The sequence below is a fragment of the Platichthys flesus genome, chromosome 15 (genome assembly GCF_949316205.1).
Source record: "Platichthys flesus chromosome 15, fPlaFle2.1, whole genome shotgun sequence".
Lineage (NCBI taxonomy): Eukaryota > Metazoa > Chordata > Actinopteri > Pleuronectiformes > Pleuronectidae > Platichthys > Platichthys flesus.
The window spans coordinates 18,255,969-18,273,317 of record NC_084959.1 but is presented as its reverse complement, the minus strand read 5'-3'; the positions used below and the strand labels follow the sequence as shown (position 1 = coordinate 18,273,317).

The window sequence follows — 17,349 nt, the reverse complement described above, 5'->3', positions numbered from 1 at the left end:
TGAACAGTTTTTTTCTCATGTATGACAAATGCATTTCTCTGCATGTAAAAGTATTGTATCCTCCACACAAAGTAAAACTAAACTCTGTGCAGAAACTTCCTTTCCTTGCTTACTCTGCAACAAACCACACATTATAATCTCACAGTGGAAATTGACCTGGGTGGGGGGGGTAGAAGTTTAAAATTCGTCAGCCATATTGTTTGTCTGACTTGCATGCAGGTAGTTGGCTAACACAAGTAAAATGGCCAACAGACTATACATTTACATAGAATTGTGCAACAGGCCCCAGGGTGATGACGGACACTTTGCATTAGAGGTGTGGCAAAATATGGATGTGGCAACATATCATCGTCCCGACTCATGAGAGTCTATATCTATATCTACAATCTATAAACTGGTGCCAAATATTGATTTTTCGTTTTTTTATATGTATATATAAAGAATTTTGCCAGTTAATAGTTAATGCCTAATTTACATTGAATTGTGGCACATGTGGACAATGATAAGTTTCTGTATAAAGAGGCACTAAGATAAGACTTAATGCTTTTTTTGTGTATTCTTTCATCTCGGTTTGTGTCAAACTCTGTGAGTCGCAGTGAATAAATACACAAATCCTGCACTTAACCTCTTCATGGGCATTTTGTATTCTTCAGTTGGACAGATATCATGTTGTATTGTTATATAATTGTCCGTCAATTTACTGATTAACGAAGAATCTCTGTATCATGATCTTATCCTTATCTCGGGCCATGTATCATGTATCGTATGGTATGGTGAGTTACCATGCAGAGAAATATAAATTCGCAGAGAATATAAATTCTCAATACATTTTAAGGTGTTTACCTTATTATGTTATGGTCTGGCCCCTAGAATTAAACCGAATTAAATACCTTTAAGTATAATTCATTTTTCTTTTTGCCATGGATTATTTTTGTGAAGCTCTTTGTGACCTTGTTTGGATAAATGCTAAACAAACAAAGTTATTATAAACACACGCAACGAGCTCTGTGAAATTTGTTCTCACACAAGCAGCAGAAAGCCATTCTCTGGGCCCTTGAGCAAGGCACTGTGTCTCCCTGTCAGCTCCAGGGGGACACAGGGGGAGAGTGTGGGGCGAAGCCAAGACGCAGTTCCTGAGCATTTGTGTGTCCTGTTCTGAGATGCGTCAAGTGTTTGTATGAAGGCTCCGCGCAGGTACGCGCAGCCAATGAGAGCGCAGGAGGGAGTACCCGGGCGGCGGGGAGGCGCTCCGCACACAGAGCACACCTTCAGATGGAGGAGATGAAGTAGCAGCGGCAGCAGTCGACCGACAGAGGAACAGCAGCGTCTGTGCCGAGGATCTGGAGGTTTTTCTTCAGGGGGGACAGCAGGTGACACAGCGAGCCGAGCGAGCCTGCGCCTCCGCACCGGTGGTGGAGACGTTTCACCTCCTTCTTCCCTCCAGCGACATCCCTCCGATTACCACAATACATGCATTTCGATACTACCTGCCTCTGATTGTCTGAGTCAAGATGGAAAATGCGCACACAAAATCGGCGACCGAAGTTTTAGACAACTTCGGCGTGAACGAGAACACTGGGCTGACTCTGGAGCAGGTCAAAGTCAGCGTGGAGAGATATGGACCGAACGGTGAGTAGTTCTACACGTTACTGTTATTATTATGTCTCCGTCTCAGTTCCCAGCTGCAGTGTGTTGAAGCCGATTTCCATCCATGTGCCAGGAAGTCACACCGCTGCGGTTGGATTTCAGGCCGCTCTTGTGCGTAAAACAATAATGCCCGTGGCGCGCAGTCAGTGGCACATTCATTCATGCACATGCTCGTGTTGAAACCATTCCGCTCGTTGTACCGCGTGTTTAAGGAATACATGGACACGGAGACAGCTGGACAGGGAAGGTATCAATGCAAATAAACCACGATTGACTTTTTGTATCCAGGGTATCCGCAGAGGTCACCTCACGTCAGGTGTGGTTTGAGAGCACGCTGTGCGTAATGGCCTAAGACAGCTTTATTCTTATCGAGGACTAACGTGCAACTCTGCTTGACTAAGTATTGACACAAGTTGTGTGGGTGCATGTGTGTTTGTGCGTGCGTGTGTGTGGAGAGACAGTGCACAACCCGGGCTGTCATGCAGGATCAGGAAATGCAGGCATGCTCAGGCTACTGCAGTGTAAGAAGATAATGGGAGGTGGGGGGGGTAATAATGAAACAGTCAATCTCGAGCAACCTGTTTTCACTTTCAACAGTTATGGTTATATCTCTCCAGTTCAGATTACCAGACCTCAGAGGGAAGTGGATGTGTATGTGAGAGATAAAGATCGCACACGCGCAAACTTGTGCGGTCAAAACAGCAACAGGGGGCGAGTGAAATTGCTCTTCATCAGGTGGGTTTCAGGTGAAGATAGAGTTTCTCAGTGTGGATCACACGGACACGAGCCCCCGGCTGTAATCTTCTCCTCCATTCAGCTGGTGTTTGAGTTGTGTTTTCGTGTGGAGCTCGGACCTGACATCACCACACCTTCCCCAAGCTCCTGGCCTGTCATTTGCATGTGTGGCCAAGCTGTGGAGCAGAGCGGCACATTGTGCCAGTCAAACAGAAGCTCTATTGTTGCAGCCAGCCACCCTACCAAGGGGCTTGTGATGACTTCATGGAAAAAAAGCAACGTCTTGCCACAGATAACATCTCTTTCGCTTTGAGCTGTGAACTTCCTGTCTCATGCAACCAGTGTTATAGATAAATGGAGGGAGGGAATACCCATTTTCCCTCCTTTTTAGGGCTCACTGCATAAAGGTAATCCACTCTGGCTGCTCCCAAGCCGGCAACAAACAGGAGAAACCAGCATTGAATTTGGTTCGTTTCCTATTTTAGCACATGTCATAGTGGAGTGATGTATGGCTGCTAAACGGCTCCTTCCCCTCTGCACACAAACCGCAGAGTTTGTAGTTGACTGCAAGGACTCTGTGTGAGCCTCAGTGTTTTGTTCCAGTGAGAGTCTGTTCAGAGCTGTTTGCGGGTGGTATGATTTACCCCCCCCCCCCCTCCCTCTCACATGCATTCACCATGCTTCACTCGGCTGTAATGGTTAGCAGGATCTGATTATCACAGGGATCACTTGCCTAAATCAACAACGTCCACAGACAAAACGCGTCAGAGCTCAGTGCCGGTGTTTGTGTCGGTCCTGGACACGAGAGCGAGAACACAGGAGGTGAAAATGACACCGTCCTCTGCCATTTCACCATCTTCACGCTCCGGGTGTCTGCAGGAGGAGGCACGCAGGGAGGATGGTGTGTCATGTTTGGCTCAGACATTACACTCCTCCGTGGGACCGGAGAGGTTTCACACACTCCATTCCCCTCCGCATCTCTGAGGCGGATGAGGGAGTTTAACCACCGTTGGTTTCCATGAGACCTCTGTGGACTGTCTGCTGGTCGTTAACAGTCCCATCAACCCCAGCATCGGTACATGACGAGTGTGTGTCCTGCCTCATTACTCCTATAGACAACACAGTTTAAAATGCGGTGGAACCACTTTGAGGTTCGATGTCATTGCCTGTTCATTTTTTCTTTTTGTGCCCTTCTCGTATTGAGGCAGCAGAGTGACGGAAGAAGTATAGATCCTTACTTTTGATCAAAGCACGTAGACTATTGTTTTCCAGTGCCGCACTGTAAGTGAAGACAGGCAGGCGGTGACTGGGTTTCCTGGCTTTTGAGTCGGCACTTTCATGTGCTCTGACAGGCAAACCCCACTGACCAGCGTCAGAGTTTCTGATCCCCTTCTGCGATGGTGGAAAATTAGCTTAGCTTCCACATCTGGACGGTCTCCTCTGCGAAGTCTTTGCTGCGGAAAGGAGGCGACTGACCTTTTTAATCACAACCTCCATTTATGGTCAACCGACAGCAAAACGTTTTTGCAGCTTCATTCAGACTACAGGAATCTATCTAATTTACTTTTGAGAACTACAAGCCCCACAATTTTCCCGCTTAATCGGATGAATCGGATGTAGTAGAGGAAGTCACAGGCCTCTAACTCTCGCTCTTTCTCTCTCTCTCTCTTTTTTCTTTTTTTCTCCCTCGAACACAAACACACTCACATGCTCTATATGTGTGTGGGTGCACAAAGAATGTTTGTGCTGTTACAGCTTGCGGTGCACGATTGTTTTCGGTGCCCTCACAACCCCATTTTCAAAGGTAGAGTGTGTTCACGTTTGAAAGTAAAAGGCCATATTATCCCCATGAGCAGTCATCTTGATTGGTGGGTGGCGGTGGTGGCTGTGAAGACGCTATTTTTCACACACCAGCTGAAGGAGCATCCTGTAAACAAGGCGGTGGGAATTCATTGATCCCTTTTCACCTTTCATCCTTTTATTTGACAAAACACTACTTTTAAAGTTAGAAATATTAAAGTAGAGTTCATTAATTAAAGCCATAATTAATCAGATTATGCTCCATAGGTTACTATAAATGACTTTGCTCAGCTGAAGACGCTTCAAAATGGGCCCTGGCTGTCTCTCAACACTCCCTGCAGGACAGGAGTACAATTGCGCAACATATTCAGGTTGAACAACCTTACCATGTATGTGATTGCACCATCCTGTCACAGTGTTCAATTTAAGCGACGCATCTTACAGCCAGAATAAGGTAGAAAAGTTTTCAGCAGTGCCAACGACAAATTCCAAACCTCCACTGATGCAATAAAGACAAATCATCTTTTCATCTCTTGGATACTCGGCACTCGAGCGCCACTCTGCTTCTGCTGATTTCATTGATATGAGGTTATTTTTAAAAACTCCTGTTATTGATTCAGTTTTAAAATGTGTGAATTTATTCTCCCATTGTGGATTTGCAACAGCTCTCTGGCACCGACAAGGTGTTTGGTTTTTCCGTCACTGATGTCCTTGGGCAATCATGCAACGTTACGGCACTTTCCTCCCTCTTGTTTCTTCCATGGCTAATAATTACAACTTCCTCTAGTGGGATTTCACTCACTCGGAGTGTTGGTTCTTTTCCTGTTCTGCAACTCCACATAAAGGCAGCCTCGCACCTACTCGCTCCGGCCTTTGAAATACGAGAGGAGTTCTGCAGTTTCCTGCTCCTCCTTCACACAGAAACACTCTTGATGGCACATGGGAGCACCCTCCTGTTGGTTTGTGCTTTACTGTCCCTTGTTTCTGAAAAGTGTCCAGTTAAGAGTTAAATATGTGGAACAAGTGTTGCAGTGACAGGTACGTGGGCTGAGAAAGGACAATGAAGTTAGCAGAAAAGTAATTTGAGTCACTTCCCTGTTCTAGCGGGCCTCTGTGTGTGCCTGCCCCAGCTGCCTTCAAACCGAGCTGCGATCCTGTTCCAGCCTGTCACTTCTCTCCCACCTCTTTATTTGTCAGTCACCATCATGCTCTCATGGCGATGATGACGTTGAGCCGTGGGGGGTCTAATGCACTGCTGCTGCCGTCTGGCGCCCGGACGCTGTGCCACAGCACAGCTCGGGCCGCTGTGGACACATGCATGCAGAGGTGATTCTGTTTCAAGGAGCAGGCCGTGTGTACACAGAGCACATGACGCTCAGTTTACATGTGTCTTTAGTGGAGGTGCTTTGAAAGCATTCAGATAGAGATGAGCTGTTTGCTAAGTACAGAGACTTGTACGTAGGATCGCTCGTTATCGTCTGGAGAAAAAAAGAGTAAGTACTAGAAGAGCCACGAGCTTGGATCAGATGGATAAACCTGTTTGCACTTCACAGGGACAGGTTTAGCAGAAAGAAAACAAGTAGAATGGAAAGAACAGTGGAAATGATTACTACTTTATAGTGAATATCTGCCTCAATAATCAATAATGCCGAAGAGTGTTTACATCCAAAATACTTAAATTTCGAATTTGTTTCAGTTTTTTCACACAATTGTTAACAGTTCCCTAATTTCCGTAATCCTTTTCAGAACCCTTGCTGGTGTCCGGCTCTTCATTTTTAACACATTTAATCAGATGCAGCGTGAGTGACGCCTTAAAGCAACATGATGCTAGAGTCAATCCCTCCTACACTTAGGCTCCCCCTGTAAGCGGGATACATAATTCACTGATGTAATTTCGAATGGTGGTTGGAGCGGACGGAGAAGAGACCGTACAGCACAAGACATGACAAACAAAAAATGGATATGACTTACTTGTCCAATAACAACGACGGCAGGTCTGAATCTGTCCTGCATCTTTTGACCTCTTTTAGCTCTCGCCAACGGGTGGGTGACACATACTCTTATATTCACCCGCGGTCAATTTCTGGTTCCGTCACTTTCTCTCTTCCTCTTTTTGTTCTGGCTTCTGACATATAAAAAAGTATACACATTTGAAACCTTTTTAAAACATTTCCAACGTTTAAAATGTACCTACTTAAATTTGCCTCCATCGCTCAGGTCAGCAAAGTCGTACTGTAGCTTTCGATTGGACCTAAGTGTGGCACTGATTTTCTAAACCCAGAATAAACCCTATAAATATGTCAGTTTGCTGTTTAGGGGATTGCTGACTTTTTTTTCACAGCATTCAGCTTCTTGGCAGGGCGGCGTGGTGCCATCATCCTCACTGGCCTGTTTAGATGTTCAAAAAAGTGTTGCTTTGCACAGCTGTGACCTCGAAGAGGAAGCTCTGAGCCCTTACGAGATATCGGCTCCTTGCTAATCACCTCATGCATATCCTGCATGGTTGACAGGCCTGTCTAACTGGCCGGTGGCGCTCATGATACAATGTTGTGTCGTAAAATGTAGAGCAAGTAGCGCTTTGTGTTGTGTTTCAGTTTTTTTAAATGTGTAAATAAAATACAACAAGGAGTAAACTTAATATTTAGTCTTATCTTTAGTAATCATCATCATGGCATGCAAGTGTTTGATGAATTATCCAAATTATACTGATCAAAATGTGTTTATCAAGAGGACATATTGAAGAACATGCTTTTTAGTATGATACATTTTGGTACTTTTCATATAAAACATCAAATTAAAAGAGAAAGCAGAAACAATGCTACAGTTACATTTTAGCATACTGCATATCGTGCAGAGTCGCAAACAAAAAAAAAAGTGTATTTTTGCCATTGTCAGATCAATCAACCAACCAATCGGCAGCTGTGGGTGGAGCTGGATCTCCTGCCATTTGTCTTAATAACTAATTCTACTGTACCGACACGATAGTCTTTTAACAAAAGAGCCTCACATATGAATTATCTTTGTGCTGCTTCGACAGTTGGTGGTACATTTTACTGTGTCCCTAGCATGAAATAAATTAATAGATAATCAGGAAATCCAACATAGCAGTAAAACTAAATTACTTGCATTGAGCAAGACATCTCATTCCCGTACACTACTGTTCTTTTTCCACCCGTGAAGGATAATATAATTTTCCCTTTACTGAAATGAAACCATTATTTACTCTCTGTTGTACTCCGCAAAAGTGAATGTCATTTCAGCTTGGGAGTGTGGATGTGATGGAAGGTTTTAAACTGTTGCTCGGTCAGAAAAATATTACTGCTAAAGATACTGTGATCCAGACTTAGATCCATATAGCTGCAATCGGATGGATTGGCATTCCATGTTGCAGAGTAATGATCCCCAGAAGATGAATCCTAAAGACTTTGGAGATCTTGGTCCCTCTGTTAGAGGAACCTATAAATCATTAATTGTAAAAATAATCGCAAACACCTCCTTGATGCAATGGAACAATATTTAATACAGACTTTTACGGCTCTTAGAGAATGAACCTCGCTGACTCGGGTGAGCCTCTAAATATTCCTGTGGCATCATTATTAGGGTATTCCTCCTACTTTTCAGTGAAATCTTGCCTAAACTCATGAATGAAATAATGTTTCCCTCAGAATTGTGAATATCATCTATTATTATCATAAAAATGTCAGTTTGCCAAGCACTTTGGACTATTACCAAATACCTCAGCCCTGGTGCACTGTGCCAAACAGCGTATGCTGCCATGGTAACATGCCCAGCTAAGATCAGAATCAGAATAATTTTATTTACCAATCATATTTACACATACAGGAAATTGCCTTGGTGTGGTTGTTGCACTGTACATAGAACATAAAACAACAATCTGACATAAAACAATCTTCAGTCATGGTGATCATGTTTAACATGAAAAACATCCTCATGTTGCTATTGTCACTTTGACCTGCACAGAGCGGCTAACATGGCTGTTTGATCAGTGTGTTTGAATATAGCAGCTTAAATCCGGTGTGAGAGGCATCTGACTGTTGCTCTTCAGTCATTTCCACTCAGGGTTCTGATACCAGCTGGAGAGAAGCTGCTTGTGACTGCTCTGTGACATTGTTTCATAATGCTGCAGAGGATTGGTCAGTGTCACCACTTTACCACTTCTGCTCCTCTGCTCACTTCCTCCTTCTCAGGGTGGCTCCTCTGAGGTCGGCAGGATGGGTAAAGATAACTACCGACACTCGACCACTTGACATGGTTGTGTATGACTTCCTCAGAGAAGTAGCACCCGCCACTGACATATGTAAATGAAGGAAACCTTGACTGTCCGTATGCACACGTCTCCTCTGCAGTCACCCATCAGGGCCTTTGTTTCAGAGATAATAAGGTTAGGGTGGAGAATGGGTTACATTTATAATTTACATTTGATATGGTTAATGCATTCAGGCCTCAGTGGGAACATGCATTAGGAAAGTGATGGGATTTAGGAAGGTACAATGTTATCATCATCATCCTCATCATGGCTTTTATAGGCCTGTTTTAAATTCTCCCCACAGAGTGGGAACCTGGAGCTGCAGCCACTTACTGAAGCAGCACCACTGTGACTCCCTGCTCTCACAATTCCTATGCCGCCCTGCCATTGTTACCAGATGTACTATTATCACATTGTACGATCCATTCGCCCTCTGTTAAATCCAAAAGGCCCAAAGTCCCATGATGTACGATAATTTCGTACTGGAAATTACTACGGGTTGTAGTCAAATGTGGATCCACGTGTGTGTATACGCATGCTCCTTGTGATGATGATCTTGAATATGTGCCATGCGTCAGCTTTTTTTTTTTTTTAAATCATTTGACGCAATGTCTTTCCCGGCAATCAGAATTGATGGACAGGCGAAGAAATAAGGAGACACAGGCAGTAATTGAGAGGTGGAGCTTGAACCATGTTTATCTCACGTGGTTATTTTTTTGGGCCGTGTCAAATTCTTAATCGTCTCAATGTGTTTTTATGAAAGCGAGGATGCAGGGGTGCTGAGTGGGCTGCAGCACTTCTTCTGGCAAGGAGTGTAGCTACAAGGGAAAACGTTTGCTTTGAAAGTTTAATTTCATTAATTTTGCCGAACATAATTTTGAAAGTAGCACTTGGATTTCATTTTTAGTACAGTCGGTATGTTTTCTGTGTAGCCTGTCTGATAGTTTGACGCACCCTCTGATGAAGACTCAGGGCCCAGTCACACACATGTGAGTGCTTGAGTCGAGAACCTTGGACCTTCAGTTAACTCCCAATCTGTGAGAGCGGAGGAGGCTATTGAAACATTTGCTTCCTGTGACCAGGCAAATCGCAGCTTGGCTTTGAGTGCAGTTCAGCTCTGGTGAACTTTGACCCGCGATATTTGCATTGGTGTATGGATACGCTTGTAATTGTCAGCCTCTGGTACGATCCTTCAACACTTCTCATCCGGTGTGTCTGCTCACCTTCCTGCCATCTTTCGTGACAACTGTGTGGAAGACGCCCGCGGCTCAGCCCAGAAATGAGCTTGTTCCCTTCAGACGCTGGAGATTTTGATCTCTACAGTCAGAGCGTGCTGCATCAAGGCCCTGCTGATTGCATAACAGTTATTCTTGGTAAATTTTGACAGGCCCTGGCACATTACTCCGTGAAAACGCTTGTTGGAAGGAGCCTCTGTGATCCAAGTTGTCACGGTAACGGCTCAACCCCTTCTCATGTTTGTAGTTTACTCAAGACGGCCTGAACTCCGGCTTGTTAACGCCGACTGTGACCACACGCAGACGAGATGTTCACTGGGGGGCCCTCGTAATGTGAGCGGTAATGTGTTAATGGACTCCGTCAGACTGGGCGGAAAAGAAGAGCTCCTCTATCAGAGCGGGCTATTGGCTGCAGATCAATACACACGTCCAGTTCCCCGCTCCGCTTCCCGACTCTCCGGACTGGGAGAACCGGCCTCCTGCTGTTGCTGGCAACCGTCTCCAGGAAGTGTCTCCCCTCTGCTCGCTGGCTTCGCTGCTGCTCGTAAACAAGCTCTTTTATGCATTGTCTGCACTGGAAGGGCTGAGCGGCGAGGCGGGGAGGTTCTGTGGGGACACAGTGAGGGCGGGGGGGGAGTGGTGGCGGCTGAAGTCAGTGCTCTGGAATGTGCCTGGGCAAGCCTTCGGGTTGACACAGCCCAGATGACTGTGAGGGAATCCTTGGCAGAGGGAGGCCGGGGAACCCCGTTCAACACCTCCAGCTCTTTCCGTCCCTCCTTCGCTCTCTCTCTCTCTCTCTTTCGCTCTCTCTTACCCCTTGCCTTTGTCTTGTCCTCTCACTCAGTCTCTCTTTGTCTCCTGCCCTCGAGCTGCAGCCAGCCTGTCTGCCATAAAAAAGCATTACACAACTGAGGAGGCACAGTAATGGGGAAACCGGCTTATGTCAGACTGGTGGAAAACAGCAGAAGCCACTTCTACACATTTCTGCTGCCACTGCTGGCAGAGTGCAGCCAAAAGTCCCTTGTGAGTTCAACTGTGTCCAAACTGAACTCTGAAAAGTCAGGCAGGTTTATTCAGTATGATTCATCAACTATTATTACACTGGCTGAAGATGGTCATTTATGGAGCTGAGAGATGACCCCGGCACGAGGGTCAGCAGGGTTTGTTGTCTCAGGCTTCATCCATGCTACTATGTTTCCCTTTTTGAAATTACATGTTTAAGCTGAAAAAATCAGTGTCCAGGCAAGTGGTTTTGCTCCGGATCAGTTTAATCCATGTCCATACTAACACGCCTGAAAACGCACATCACGTGACCTCTCCCACACACCAAACATGCACACGCCAGTGAAAACAGAAAGCTCTTGGTTGTGAGTTGCAGAGAGTGCAAAGCTACAAACAGATACAAAGCTAGACCCATGTTGCGTTCTACACTGGTAGCCGAGTCTAATGCCGGTTGTTTTCTTCTAAAATTGGGTCATGTGATAGGAGCCTGGCGAATCAGCGAAGGCTTTGTCATGACTGAGAAGATCCAATCAGGGTCTCCATCATCATTTTTTAACATAAACACAAAACACAGCCCCTGGAGTTTTCTAACTAAGATGGGGCCAGCAGTGTTTCCAAACGTCTTCATCTTCCGTTCAGTGTGGACGGAGTCACATGCAGGTTTGACTGAAGGGACTGTATTATCAGTTCAAAATTGGCTTTAATGCTTAATAGCCGTTTTTTTGCAGCAACATTCCATTCGACTCCCCGTTTTTTTTATACCAAACAAATAAAGACAATGCCATGATGTGAAATCATTTCTCTTTCTTGCCAGCGTCATGTTTAACGTGAGTCCCTGCAAAGCTTTTTATTTTTGGAAGGATGCTGTGAGCTCATGTTTTGGGCCTTCCTCCGTCCAGTTTTAAATTCGCGGCCTGGTCATAACATTCAGAACACGAGGTTTCCACTGCTCGAAGGAGAACACTGCTGTCATTTAGGGATACAGCCCACTGCCGGCTAAAAATAACTGCTTTCCTCCCGTCACTCTGTAATGCATGCTGTAATTTAGGTTTCTGTCGTGGCTTAATGCAGCGTATAATGAGCATTTCTTACACGACAGAAGTAATAAAATAGTTTTGTGTCAGAAACCCACGTTTCTAGACTTTGATAAGAAATGCAGCATATGGAGCATTTAATAGGCTGATCAGATGAAATGAATTCATGAAGTTCTTCAGATGTGATGGATGTTGTTTGTTTCGTTGGACCTGTTTGATCCATAACTCATAACCGGGCTTGATGAGAAGCTGACAAACGCAGTGACTAAGCGCGTCTGTGTCTCATTATTTTGACACTGAGCAACAGTACTCGTCGAGTGGAGTTTTTTCAGAATATGACTGATGTGTTCTCTGCTCACAACAGTGACTCCTGTTTGGTGTGGGGGTTGTGTTCTTGTGATCAACTCCGAGTGCTCCCATGCTCGGCTTGTGTTGAAACCCAAAACAAAATCATCTTTTCTTTGTAAATGTTTTCTGAAAAATAACATGATGAGGTGAATAAAGAGAGAACTGGCAGTTTCAATCTCTGTTTGGTTTTTGTGATACTGATGCAGAAAAGGTTAAGTGCAGAAAATCAGCCTCTGCTCTGACCTCTGAGACGGACAAATTAACTATGGTATAGAGAGTGAAGCTGCAGTATGAATGTCAACGACCACCACAGGTCTTTCAACTGTTATTCTTTCATTGAATTAAAAGTGAAGCAGCATCGACTGAAAAGTCCCCAAAGATCCCAGAGTCCACACTGGGGTCCGGGGTTGTACGAATAACGGCTCAAACACATATGCATTCAGGTTATTCTGATATGAAAAAACTGGAAATTACTCGCATTGAGAAGGTGGAAAAATATGACTTCTCTATTTCTGTATATATACATATATATATTTTGTTTTTTTGGGGCGCCTTTTTTGGCCTTTCTTTTGGATAGCTAGCTGTGAAGGGTAGAGAGAGTCGGGGAAGACATGCAGGAATAACCTTGATGAAGTTTTATTTTTAAATTTTCATATTTTCTTGTGCTGCTCTATGAATTGTAAATTTCAATCAGGTACAACTTATGTTTTCTTAAAAATGATTATAATATCTGCCAAGTGTTACAGTACTCATTAAGCAGACTGGCCAATTTCAAGGTAATATATTATATTATATTATACTCTTCCCTTCGGTAGTTTGCAAATGTCCCTCTAATAAAACACCATAATTATTTGCTGAATATATATTTAGTATTATTTATCAGAATCTGAGGAGTACGTGGGAACTTCCTTTTTAAATAAGTGGAGTGAAAAATACAATATTTCCTCCTAAATTGTTGTTGTGTAAAGTTACACACAGTATAAAATGGAAATACAAAAAGTACAAGTACCTTTTCAAATTATAAGAAAGTATGAGCTTGAGTTTTGTAGGCCAACTTGGTTACTTTACACCAGGGCCAAGAATTTTCTTCCTTATAGGCAAATTTGTTCATAGTCTTCCATGATGTTAAACATGTGTGAAAACCAACTATTTAAATATTGCCACTCGGTCTTTGAGAAAATATTTGATGACATGTAATCAGCCAAATGCTCACTTGATAAAATGAGTGCACATGTATATAAAACAGAATTTGCTTTACAAAGAAATATGAATTGATCGGATTAAACTGAAGCTACTTCTGACCACTGGACTAAATTCCATAAGATTGAAAACAGTTTTATTCACACATTTGAAAACATTTGTGTGCACAGAGCCGAAGATGAACAATCGCACCATATCAACAGCTTTGGTTATATAATGAAACAGTTTATTAATACAATATCTGTATTTACAATGTAATGTGTCAGCAATTATACTGCTGAGTAGATTCTGGAGACTTGAAGCTGCATTAAAGGTGGAATTTAAAACCCACTGAGTTCAGAATCGCGTAACAAATTATTTTCCTCTAATCATATTGTACCATTAGGTTTATTCATTCGAGTAACAGTACGTGAGCAGACGAAAACACTCGGCATCAAAAACAACAGTGTTGCTGTGCCGCTGTCTGAAATGTAATCATTGCATCTAAGCAGGACAATTTTGCAGAGCGAGTTTTAATGTGTGTGTGTGTGTGTCTCAATGTCAGACAGATTAATCAAATCTATTAACTTCTCTTTGACTTTCTCCCCAAACCCCCATCCTCTTTCTCTCCCTCTCTCCCTCCACGCTCTCCTGCTCCACTGCCAACTGGATTCCTTTACACCTGGCATGGCATGTGGCATCCACAGAGCTCCCGGCTGAAGAAGGTAAATATTGATCTTTCCAGTGACCTGCGGTCCTCCTCCCTTTACTACCTGATTATGAGTCTCGAGCCGGGATCTTTTCTTTTCTGTGGACCGAGGGCTAAACTTTAGGGAGTGTACACGGCTACACCCATGGACACCCACCACTACTCCTCTGTAAACACAGGGAGTGTCTGGTGAAGAAAGTCAATGTCAATAGATCTCACCGATGCTTTAAGTGCACAGGCAAATTTCCTGTCCTTTTCTACTTGAAATCTGATGTAACATGATGGTCATTTGTCTTCTTATATTTCAGGCAAGTCCCTGTGGGAGCTGGTGGCCGAGCAGTTTGAAGACCTCCTGGTCAGGATCCTGCTGCTCGCCGCCTGCGTTTCCTTCGTGAGTACCACCCCAGCTAGTTCAAATGCCACTGGCTCTCACTGCATTGTTCCCATATCCCGATGTACCCCTGTGGGATTTGAGACCCAAATTGGACACTGTCCTGGCACCCAAATAACTGCTCCATTATCTTTATGCAGCTTTATTCCCCTATTAAGCATGGTCAAGTTAGCTGTCCCCTTTTTCATGTGGAAACGAGTGTATTACTGGCTTTTCCACCCAGTGTTGATATGGTTTCACTGAAGGGAACGGGGCCAAGCACCTCAGCGAAATTGGAAACAAAGCTATCAATCAAAGCTCCCTCTGCTGAAGGGCCTCATACGGTGACCCAGCTTGCCCTCCGAGGGCGTAGAAGGTCGAACAGGGGGGGAGTGGGGGAATCCGGACTGCATAATAACTTTTCCAGTAATTACAGCGTGTCCCCGGTGTCTCGGGAGGGAATCGCTGTTGCTATTTCAGGGAGTAGGAAAATTGCTCTAAAAATGTATATGACACAATATATCGTTTCTGGCTGTTAGTGTAGAGGCTCGGAGTTCAGGCGTGGGCTGCAACTGCAGGACTTTGGAGTGCGGGCTGACTTTTCCTCGTGTAAATCAGGCTTTCCTTACTTTAAAAAGGTTGTTTATAGTGGAACAAAGCTCCTGTTCCACTGCTGCACAGACCCCAATGCTTTACAATGTCATCATGGCTTGGAGTAGCTGCTGCTCAGTAACAACAACAAGGTTCCTCCTGACCTGCAGCTGTATTCATGAAACCTTCTAGTTCAAGAGAGTTGGTCCTTAAAATTCTATGAAAACTCTTGGATGTATGATGTTTCTAAAGAATTTCTCTCAGTTAAAGATAGAATATGTAACAATTCTTAATTAAAATGTATATATATATATTTTACTTCCATCATCCCAAATCTCGCCAACGTTGTTCAAATGCAGAGCCATACCCAATTTAATTCAAGGTAACAGGACGTTTTAGTTTAGTCGCCTTTTTAATTGCATTAAAGAGCTGGACCCAAGGCTTTGTCCATCTCTACTGTAACTTCTGGGGGAGGCGACGTATGACACAGGAAAAAGTTATTGCTAGCCACTTGGCAAATTAGCCAGTCGGCTGTTTTTTCCTTCCATTGTTAGTATTAGTCACTGGTAATTGATCACGATTATTAATTGTTGTTTGCTGCGTTACCTGAATAAAATAAATAAATCCCCTCATAGTGGTAGAGACAACTCCCATGATCCCACGCTGCTACACCACGTCATCAAATAAGGTATTTTGATATTGTTACGATTTAGGGACCCCTAGTGGCCAAACTTAGTTATTTAAGATCCTTGTCAAGAAAAAGCTATTCTCTAAGCATCTTAGCCTTAAAGCTGTTTACAGACACGACCTGCGGGTAAAGTCAGGAGAATTGCGATTTGATTGTACATTTGTTTGTGTTACAGTTATACGCCGCCTAACACCACTTCTTACCGTATATGCACTGGCGAGTATTCGCAGCAGTCGATGAAAGCTGAGGCCCTTGTTAATATTGAATAGATGAAATAAAATTACCATCATTGGAATTAAAATGTTAACAAAACTTTCAGCATGTGAAAAAGCAAAAGCACAAATAGGCTTGTGTTTTCAAACCTTTTGTCTGCAACTTTTAAAGTATGGCTTACAATTTATTCAACAGAACATTTTCAGTTTTCATAAATACCACATGTCTTAAAGTTAGGGTTGGTAATCCTGAACAAGTTAGCAAGACCAGGCTCCGCCTTGAATAAATAGATACATCCCAGTCCCCTCCCATAAGATATACGCCAACCACTGATTGGTCTTTATTGTTTTGGATTTCACTGTCCATTCTATGGCCATTGTGACCAAGATATTTCTATATTCTTATATCAACCATTCCGTGAATGCATCATACCTGTTCACAGGGTCAACAACACCTACTAATGATTTCAAACTCTCTGTTCCTTGCTTAGAGTTGCTCTGAGGATTTTCCTTCATCACTCCCAAGCTCTGACTCCTTGTTATAATTTGTGAGTGTAATTTAGAGGAGTATGCCGAGGGTAAACCCAGAATGTTGTAAACAGTCCCCAATCTGACTACAAAGTAAAAATATATTACACTCCAGAGCATTTCAGACAAATGTTCAGAGCTTTTCTGTTGATGAATTATATTCCCTTCGTCCTTTAATAAGCTCTTCTATTTGCTCACTGTTTGGTAAGTCTCCAGTCTAATCAGGGAGTGGCAAATGCTGAGAGAGTTATTCAAACCTCATTTGAATGTTGGTTTGAACATATTCAAATTGAGATGATTAGAATCTGCTGCCTTCTTTGCACGACACAAGAGTGAAGCTTGTTATCAGACACAACCGGTCAGGAGCTGGACTCCCTTACAAGATATAGTGTATATGACATCACTAAAAATATAAATAATTTAACCATTTTATTATAGTTTATCTATTTTCATTTGGCTGTCCCAATAAGGCCTTAGTTATTTCTCTGGTAGGGTTTAATCCAAAGAGCGGAGCCATGGAGAGCTGTGCTTACCACCAGAAACAAACGGTTCACTTCCTCCCTTTGAGTTTAGGGAAGAATGAGGCCTGACCCTATACTTGTTTTCAGCCACATGAAGCTTAGTTAACATCGGGGAGGTTGAGAGAGTACAGGAAGAAACTTTAAAAAGTCAAAGGGATTTTTCAATTGGATTTCAAGCCTCCTTTGTTTACAGTGTGTTTTTTTTAATAGCTGACCTTATGATCAATTTGATATGAATAAAATGTGTTTTTTCCATTTAACTGACAATTCTGCAACATACCAAAACCCCTGGAGACGTTCAGAAATAAAAGGCCATCTGTCGGCACTTGTTTTCGGCGCTTGGTTATACATGTGGGGTGTGAAGAGAGGTTTATTTTGGTGACACAGCTTTCATATTCAAAACCAACACGATAACAGGAAGGAGGCAGTTAAATGTCCACCAAAAATCATCTTCTCTGCTTTTGAATGGAGAGGAAAAGCAGG

At 43.4% G+C, this 17,349-nt stretch overlaps 1 protein-coding gene across 2 annotated transcripts in view; it reads left to right on the top strand.

The window, feature by feature from the left end:
* The first annotated feature begins 1,286 nt into the window (after nt 1-1,286).
* atp2a3 (ATPase sarcoplasmic/endoplasmic reticulum Ca2+ transporting 3) overlaps nt 1,287-17,349 on the top strand; it is a 47,867-nt gene continuing 31,804 nt past the window's right edge. For both annotated transcript variants that reach the window (XM_062405893.1, XM_062405894.1), the window contains exons 1-3: nt 1,287-1,629; nt 13,955-13,972; nt 14,265-14,347. In XM_062405893.1, the coding sequence (XP_062261877.1) occupies nt 1,512-1,629; nt 13,955-13,972; nt 14,265-14,347 (219 nt within the window). In that variant the 5' untranslated portion in view covers nt 1,287-1,511. The remainder of the gene's footprint in view (nt 1,630-13,954; nt 13,973-14,264; nt 14,348-17,349) is intronic.